The sequence below is a fragment of the Penaeus vannamei genome, chromosome 2 (genome assembly GCF_042767895.1).
Source record: "Penaeus vannamei isolate JL-2024 chromosome 2, ASM4276789v1, whole genome shotgun sequence".
NCBI classification, from domain to species: Eukaryota; Metazoa; Arthropoda; class Malacostraca; order Decapoda; family Penaeidae; genus Penaeus; species Penaeus vannamei.
The window spans coordinates 28674805-28684804 of NC_091550.1; the positions used below are offsets into that span (position 1 = coordinate 28674805).

Consider the following 10000-nt stretch of genomic DNA (forward strand, 5'->3'; position numbering starts at 1 on the left):
GAGCTCTCTGACATCCCCAACGACTCACAGGTCAACCGCCCACGTAAGCGACAGGCAGTGTGGCCAGGGTGTTCCCGCCAAATTAACAACTGTCTGATGCTTTCCCGGGGCTGTGGACTCTCGCGACATGTGTGCACTTTCTAGCGAAGCCTCTAGTACAGTCATATCACTAAAAAGTCGTAGTTCGCTTATCATAAATGACCTGACCTTCATGATACAATGCGGATGGACGTGCTAGTGTCTACCCCGTCATCTGCAGTAGCGCTGTGTTAGTCCAAGTAGTGATCGCAGGGTAATTCTGGCAGACAACGCAAGACTGTGGACAGGTTCTGGCGCCTGCGTCGTTTTTTGTCCGTCCCCAGTTTTTCCATGTGCGCGACTCCCACTTGGCGGGGAATTTTGGTAGAATTTCTTATGGGTCGAGTCTAATGGAAAGATGAATTCCAAACAGCCGCGAGACGGACTTTTTGCTAATCATTACTGGGGGATTATTATTGTTCATCTTACTCCCAGACCGATTTAATCTCTCTCTCTCTCTCTGTCGCTCTGTCTGTATGTCTCTCTCTCTCTATCTCTCTCTCACCGTTAATACATTTGGGCCTGTACTTACCCGTGAAGCGGAGATGGGTTAGTCCGGGATAGCTCAGTAAAGATGCGAACTGAAAGGTCTCACTTACCTGCGAAGGACACCCCCGAGGAGGGAGGCATTGAGGCACTCGGGCGGGGAGAGGCGGCGCTGTACCTCCGCCACCGTCACCTTATACTTGGAGGTCGAGGAGAGGAGGGACAGCCGGCCGGGCACGGAGCAGAAAACGTCATTGCCTGAGGGCATGCCGGATAGGCCCATGCCCTTCTCACTCTTGAGCCCTGCAACACACCACACTCTCTCTCAGCGCCAGGGACAACGCCACCACGCCTTCTGCTCGCTCAGAGGCGGCTGCTGGGGCTACATGCAGTCAACACCAGTCACTAGACTTTAAAAGGGTCTCAAAAGATAACACTAGTCGAGAAAATCGCCACTTTTTTACAGACACCTCGCTGGCGTCCTTCTATTAGGGGCGGTTAAAGGGAGGAGCTGTGGGGATCGGTTGAGGCGCTTACTCCTCCTCCGCTGAAGTGCAAAGGACATCACAGATCTCAACTTAATGAAAAGCCTCGGGCGACTGGGAGGATAATAATAACAACAACGATGATGATAATGATAACAACAACAACAGCAATGATAATGATAATAATAATAATAATAATAATAATAACAATAACTACAAAGCTAAAAGAAAATATAGCAATAATAATGAAAATGGTGATAATGACAATGGCGGTGATGATTATGATGATTAATGATGACAATGATGATGATGATGGCAATAAGTATAGATGATGATGATAGGAATAAAAACAACGTAGTAGTAGTGGTAGCAGCAGTAAAAGTAGCAACAAAATAAAACTAGTGATAAAACTAGTGGAAATAATAACTAAATAATAGTACTATATGGCTATAGTGATGATACCGATGATGGTGATGATGATGACAAAGTGATGGTGGTGATGATGACGATGGTGATAATGGTGGTGGTGTTGCTGATGGTGGTGGTGAGGATGACGATGACGATGACGACGACGACGACGGTGGTGGTGGTGGTGGTGGTGGTGGTGGTGGTGGTGGTGGTGGTGGTAGTGGTGGTGGTGGTGGTGGTGGTGGCAGTAGTAGTGGTGGTGGTGGTGGTGGTAGTAGTGGTGGTGGTGGTGGTAGTAGTGGTGGTGGTGGGTGGTGGTGGTGGTGGTGGTGGTGGATGTGGTGGTGGTGGTGGTGGTGGATGTGGTGGTGGTGGTGGTGGATGTGGTGGTGGTGGTGGTGGTGGATGTGGTGGTGGTGGTGGATGTGGTGGTGGTGGTGGATGTGGAGGTGGTGGTGGAAGTGGTGGTGGTGGTGGATGTGGTGGTGGTGGTGGATATGGTGGTGGTGGTGTATGTGGTGGTGGTGGATGTGGTGGATGTGGTGGTGGTGGTGGTGGTGGTGGTGGTGGTGGTGGTGGTGGTGGTGGTGGTGGTGGTGGTGGTGGATGTGGTGGTGGTGGTGGATGTGGTGGTGGATGTGGTGGTGGATGTGGTGGTGGTGGTGGTGGTGGTGGTGGTGGTGGTGGTGGTGGTGGTGGTGGATGTGGTGGTGGTGGTGGTGGTGCTGCTGCTGATGATGATGATGATGATAACAAGGATAAGAGTAGTATAGTAGTAATGACTGCATTAAAGCAATAATAATAATAATAATAATAATAACATAACAATAATAATAATAATAATAATAACAACAATAATAATTATAATATTGATAATGATGACGATAATAAAAATAATACTAATAATATAATGATGATAATAATAACAATAATAATGGTAATAATAATGATAATAGTAACGATGATGAAAATAATAATAATGATGATCAAAATACGTAAAACTATCCAAACATCTCAAACAAACCGATCTAAAGAATGTACAGGTGACAAGGCGACCAACCCGAGCATGCGAGCCACGAGAGACCGACCCGCGGCTGCCTACACACCCAAGCGCGACAGCCAGCAGGTCGCCGGATGCCGCCACTAGTCTACCACTTACTGATTTGCTCTAAGGCCAGGTCAAAGCTGCTACCTGGTGGCCCCGTCCATGCACAAGAAGGATCAAGCTGGAACACTGGCAGTGGCTCCCGCACTGCACGAAGGAGGGGGAAGAGGGACGAGAGGCGCTGAGGAAGGTACAGCAAGGATGCGGGAAGGAGGGAGCGAGAAAGGAGGCAAGACTATTCACTCAACTGACCACAGAGCGGTAAAAGACACGTGTATTTGTCACTCTGCCATCTGGGGAGAGAGACAGTGTGGTGCGCATGCCGTACTACATGTCACTATATCTAATCTGCACAGCTGTTGTTGATTAGTACCATTAGCAAGTACCCTTGATCCACAGATACCTCATCGATCCATTCTTATAATTTGAAACTACCACCCTGGCAAAATATCCCTTTACAAGATCAAACTACGGAATGAAAGAGGAGTGCAGTCGCGTTCGTGTTCAGTACATCATTTCACAAAAGCAGTGTGCAATGGCAAGCTAAATTCAGTGTCGTGACGGCAGGCTTTGTCCGCCAGATATCTTCCTCCAAGGTGCTCGAGTGTTAGGCTCGGGTGGGCAAAGTGTGGAGGCGCGGACGTGATTCCCTGATACGGGTGTTACGGTGACGCTGCGGTGGTGCCGCCTCTCCTTGCCGCGGTGGTTGAGGTGCAGGAAAGCGGGCGGCTTACCTGCGGAGGATGCCGCCCAGGATGGAGGCGTTGAGGCACTCTGGAGGGGACAGGCGCCGCTGCAGCTCTGAGACGGTCACTTTGTACTTGGAGTTGGACGAGAGGAGGGAGAGGCGGCCGGGCACGGAGCAGAACACGTCGGTGGGCATCGCGGCACCAAGGAGGGCGTCCTTCATCATGTGATCACCAACTTTGCCTGCAACACCGGCCGTCAGGCGGGGCTCGAGGACGAGGGAGTGAGGCATGCAGGAGGCTGTGAGGGGACTACAAGCAGGAGGGCTTGGGCGCTGCGGTAAGTGGGGGTGAGGGGAGGCAAGGGGAGCATTCAGTGGCAAGAATCGGCCATATTCTCACGCCATGTGAGACATGTCCTACAACAAACTTGGAGGCAAATCGAGCAGGTGTTTTCATATTTTTTCCAATTCCAAATATGCGTTTGAATTTTCGTTTGACAGAAGGTGGTCCACATTAATTATTTGGTGTACTGCTTCGCAAGTATGGAGATAATACAGTAATTAAGGAACTACTCTTTCAAAAATCTGGTCAGAATGAACGCTCGTCCAGGGAATAACTCTTGCTCCAAAGTTGCAACAGGACTTTACCTACAATGGGTATCTTTGTACAGCATCTCCTGCGGTGATTAAGCCCGCCGCGCGCAAGCTTGGACGCGGGGGAGGATGTGCGTGAATATGATGGTGCCCCTTTAGAGCCTAACTCGTAACCTGTCTTCACGCTCACGAAAATAAAGGCGTCTGCACTATTATCATGAAGATCGCATGACTTTTATCTTCAAACATATCTTCTTGATAATGTCAAAGGTGTTTATGAAAATCAACAATAGCACAATTTTAATTGCAGAAAGACAGAGTCTGTATTGCGTTTCCAACGGAGGCAGTTCCGTGACCGCAAAGGGCAGGCGTCATCCGAGCACTGCAGTATTACGCGTGCCAGCGCTATCAGAGAAGAGAGAGGCGGTCACGATCTCTGGCTCTCCTATAAAACTTGATGCCAATTACATTCAGGCTGAAAAGTTTACGTCTTAATTACCCTAAGAAACCGTTTAATCAAAACTCGACCAAAGAATCCCCGGCAAAAAATGTGAGGGCGCGCACGTCGGCATTCCTGACAGCGGGCCGGGACGCGGGCCGCACCCACTCATGCAGATAATTTGTTTCCAAAACTAAGCACTTTAATTAAAATCCCAAAAATGTCAGCCACTCGAGTAATGCGAGGGAGAGGAACGGGGAGGGGGGGGGGGGCTTTATTGGGGGAGGCGAGGGTGCGGGCGGGCGAGGAATGTAGGCCGAGTGAGGCTCAGCAACCCGACAACTTTAACTACTAAACTATTACACGTCAACACTGACCGCACGGAACACGAGATAAGATGAGACCTATCGTTCCTTGGCGAGACAGCGTTAACGCCTTGTGTCGGGGGAGGACCCGGGGGAAAGGGGGGGAGGGGATGCTCTTACAAATAAACACGTCCTTCGCTTGAAAACGCAGGGAAATTAAAATCATGATAATAATGATGATGATGATGATAATAATGATGATGATGATAATAATAATAATAATAATAATAATAATAATAATAATAATAATAATAATAATAATAATAATAATAATAATAATAATAATAAATAATAATAATAATAATAATAATAAACGCTGTGGGTGCCCCGTGTCTGGGTAGGGGGAGGGCAGAGACTGCCTGGGACCACAGGTGTGTGTGTCGGTGTTGGAGAGATGGGGAAGGGGCAGTCATGGGTACTCCTCTGAGCTGAAGCTTCTGCGCGTGGAAGAAGGCACAGTGGGACACGGAGGGAAATCATGAAGCAAACGAAAGAGGAAACGAGTACATGACGTTAACGCGAAGGACCGGCCCGGGGCCGAGGGAAGGTCAAGAAATAATGTGCGACTAAGGAGAGAGCTTGAAGGAAGGGGCAACCGGAAAGAGGTTGAGGGAGGAATGGAAGGAGCTGCGGAAAGGAACACTGCGCCGTGCCCAGCGCAGTACCAAGGGAACCGCGATAACGAGTGTCAATTAACACAGATATCACTAAATGCGACGCGCGGACGAGCTATCACCTTAACAATCACTGGATATTTATGAGCAACCGACAACCCATTCGATCCTTTGCCATGAAGTAACGCATCAAATAGCGAGAAAATCATAAGGAAATGCACAATCTGCCGACGCAGGTTAGCGGTCGAGACGGAGGAAGCTTGAGATGTAAAAATGGCCCACAACTGGCCCGTTTTCCATTCCTTTTGTCTTTTTGGATGTTAGCTCCGTGTTTTCATCCTCACGACCTTTTAACATGGTAATGTATGTAGATCCAACTATGCCAGGCCTCCCCTCTCCCTTCCTCCTCCAAACAAAGATCACACCCCAACTGACCCGAGAGTTATCGCCTGTCTTTCGTTCTATGTTTAAAATCTTCGTCCCGGCGCGAAGGACGCGACACACGGCAGCTGATCAATAGCGCGCGGGACGGGCGAACGGCGCGGGACCCGCGGGAACCAGATGGGGCATGGAGAGGGGCAATTTGAGTTTTTATGCTCAATAGAGTGGGTCGCGGACAAAGTGGCGACCTTCTGTAACGTGAGGCTAACACTCTATTAAAGAGGGGAGAGAACGACAGAAAACTGCGGGTTCGCTGTGAAGAGAATGAAAGAAAGTGTCAAGACATCCGACTCCCAAAACAAGGCACAATGTCTGTGGCGGGACACAAAAATAAATTTACTACATGGCATGTTCTTGTACAAACTCACTATGAGAAAATGTCATAAAAGTCGGAAAAAACAATATCGCTCGCGAATATTACGTCAAAAATTACTCACATATTTTTATTTAATATTTTTATAAAAGGTAAGGGATCAAAGGGCGGTTGTGTAGTGGGTTATGAGATTTCATATCAAAATCAAGGGATCGCGTGTGGGCATCACTAACGTATTCATGTTACGACCATCCACTGCCATTATTTGATTACTCACAATCACAAAACTTATTATTAACGTAAGAGTCTCATGTGGACTCATTAATCGTAGCAGAATCACTCCAGTGCTAAGAGGCATCTTTTCCGCGCTGTATCAAGTCACAGCCTCTTTGCGTAACGTTATATGCAGGGCTGACAGTTAAGTTCGCTTAGTAGCGGAGAAATTAAACCCTCATTCTTGAGGCAGCATTGTCAAGCCTTCAATATCGTTACTTCACTGCTCTCTTGATTTGTTATGGCATTAGAGCCAATTTCCCTAAGATTTGTATTCTGTGCCACACGGCCAGTCAATCTCCACAACTTGTACGAAATTCTTGACTGTATCAAATATTACCGCGTTTGAGTATACTTCAAGTATGAATAGTGTCGGAAGTCGGTGCATGACATATGACTTTAAGAATACTTCTGCGAAGAAGTGGACTGAAAGCGACAGTGCCCTTCACTGCCACAACAGCACCGTAGCGTGACAAACAGTGCAGTTACTGGGTCAGTATCAGCAAAGTCACGTGTACACATGTTTCGGTTGATGCGTATAATCCGTCCGTTGTGTATGTGGGTGCATAAGAGTGCGTGGTGCGTCACTCAAGTTCTCATCAGGAAAGAAGTGCGTTTCAATCAAAACAAGTTCACAGACATCTTTGGCGTCACATGCATTGTCAGCTTCAATCGTAGTTTACTCTAAAATACTTTCCTGGAATTTTGACATTGCGTTTCAGTTATTAATCACTTAAAACAGATGACATGCTGCCCACCGAAAAGACGGTGAACAGGCATCACCTTATCAAGCGATCCTTACCTTCGGCATCTGAATGTACACCGAAACGCCACCATAAAACTCACTGGCGAAGCATTAACTCGACAAAACCTAGCGGGATTAAGGCCAGCCTGGCGAGGTGCGAAGGTACTGCCTCGAAGGGATGCCAAGGTTTACAACTGTGACTTATTAGTGACTTATTAGTCAACCCATCTCACCATAAATTAAGTTAGTAGGCCTAATACACATCTGCTTTTCATAAGATGTCACAGGATTTTCCATGCAATGGCACACGGAGCAGAAAAAACTACAGCAAGCAAGAGTACAGATAAGCAAGCCGAGGATGGGCGGGAGAATAGATTCCTGCAAGACCAGACGTGAGACAGGATGACAGCGAGACGCATGCTTGGTGACAGCTTCCATGCTCATGCAGCAACGGCATTCCTAATTGCCCAAATAGCCAATGCTTCAATGCAACCATAAATAGTGTCAACTGCAGCCATGGATGGCTATCTATTTATTAGTAGGCATAAATGATAAACAAAATAGATATAAACAATAGAATATCAGGTATTTATTATTGAAGAGATAAACAGGGAAGGCCGAAATGTTGCCTCGCTGCCGCCAGGACGTCCGCCGCACCGCGCTGCCCCTCACAGCCGAAGGCCCACGCCCTCCGAAGAGAGCCATGGCTCAAACAGGCCGTCCAAGCAGGCGGGCGCGGGCGGCGTGGCGGCGGCGTCAGAGGCTCGAGGCCGTGGCTGGCAACTTACCGAACCCATCGTGTTTAAAGATATCGCCTGTGAACCCCGTGTCCGATTCTAGCACTCCCTGCAACACACAAAACATGGGGATCAGTGTACGGATCGGCGTGGGCGCCTCGTGGAAAGTGCACTGCGGCTGAGCTGTGCACGACCTCTGCTGAAAGTATATATGATAACACATAAAAGGCGGGCACACGACCCTGTGGCCGCGCCATCTCCACCGCCGCCTGCGTGCACAAGAACGATTGAGTGAGGCAAACGACTCAGATACTGTACAGGAGCAGGTGCATGTACATACGCGTACCCGCGCACATACATGCACACACACACACACACACACACACACACACACACACACACACACACACACACACACACACACACACACACACACACACACACACACACATATATATACATACATGCATATATATTTACATATATACAGTATATATATATATATATATATATATATATATATATATATATATATATATATATATATATATATATGATACATAGAGACATATGCACACGCAAAAAAATGTATACAAGAAATATTTGCATGTATGCTATTCAGAATACAGTAAAAATATAACACGCAAATACAAAAATATCTTTATATATCCATACATAAAACATAAAGACACACAAACCATACGAGTGTGTTTATGCATACATACATACACATATATATGTATACATATATGTATATATATATATATATATATATATATATTTATATATATATGTATATATATATATATATATATATATATATATATATATATATAATGCAAATGTACATGCATATCTATCGAATTACGTTTCTGTTATAACTGTTACAGGCGCTGTTCTGTGACCGGGTTTCCCGTGTGCGACCCCCTGTACGCGCGTCCACGGGGTCGAGGACGATCCGCTGCCCAACGATGGAGGCTGAACAGAAAGGCCAAGCGTCACGTCTCGAGGCAAGGAGTGACCTGGGTGAGACGCTGAACAGAAAGGCCAAGCGTCACGTCTCGAGGCAAGGAGTGACCTGGGTGAGACGCTGAACAGAAAGGCCAAGCGTCACGTCTCGAGGCAAGGAGTGACCTGGGTGAGACGCTGAACAGAAAGGCCAAGCGTCACGTCTCGAGGCAAGGAGTGACCTGGGTGAGACGCTGAACAGAAAGGCCAAGCGTCACGTCTCGAGGCAAGGAGTGACCTGGGTGAGACGCTGAACAGAAAGGCCAAGCGTCACGTCTCGAGGCAAGGAGTGACCTGGGTGAGACGCTGAACAGAAAGGCCAAGCGTCACGTCTCGAGGCAAGGAGTGACCTGGGTGAGACGCTGAGCGCTGCGTCGAGGCGAGGCTGCCACCTGATCCTGATACTTAGCCCGATTCGCGAAGCCGCGTTCATTCTATGGCCGTCTTACTAACCGGACTCGCGCATACGTTCAAACAAAGCGTTGCTCGCGGATCCGGAGTCGATCTCTTATGGCTTTTGGAGCACCATCTCTATAGCTGCGACTTTCATGGGCCAATTAAATTTAATTTGCCACGAACGTCAACCAATTTCTATTCACACCTTCTTCGTATCACCAATTATCCTTGCCACTCAAACTGCCTCGGTAACAATCTTTTCGCTTCGCACCTGAACACCAGAACGAGGAGGCGACGCAACTGGGCTCGGCGCCGATGAGCCTTCAGTGGTCCCTCTGCCCCCGCCCCCATGCCATTGTTAGACTCGGCTAATTTGAGCAATTTAAGGCGTGTGAACACCGGTGTTTGCTGTGTGCCTTTTATATAGCTCATGTCTGCTTATTGTGAAAGGCTAAAAGCTGGCAGCGAGGTGCTCCTCTTTGCGAACGCTGTTCTTCAAACCTGAATGATGCTTCATTCGTAAAGGAACACAAGGCATTACCGACGACGCATTTCATTCCGTAAGGCCTGCCCCCCCCCCCAAAAAAAAAAGAGGCCCGGGAGAGCACAAGGTCAGGATAACACGCTCGACTAAACGGGATCGGGGCTCCTTCCCCGCTTCGTCAGATTCCTGTAGATTTCATATTTTGCCAGCAATGCCAATAAATCAATGCCTGAGGGGCTGCAGTAGCCGAACCGTGCCGGAGGCAGGAAGATAGAATTGGCTCTTATGTCTCTCGGCGATACGGGCGGGAGTTCCCTCGGGGGAAGCAGGGGGGTTGAGCC

At 48.0% G+C, this 10000-nt stretch overlaps 1 protein-coding gene across 1 annotated transcript in view; it reads right to left on the minus strand.

Annotated features, from left to right (window-relative positions):
- Positions 1 to 10000, minus strand: part of TfAP-2 (transcription factor AP-2) — a gene marked incomplete in the record, with an annotated part of 50711 nt that overhangs the window by 7705 nt on the left and 33006 nt on the right. The window contains 2 exon segments of the mRNA XM_070131694.1: positions 678 to 867; positions 7823 to 7880. Of these exon segments, the coding sequence (XP_069987795.1) occupies positions 678 to 867; positions 7823 to 7880 (248 nt within the window).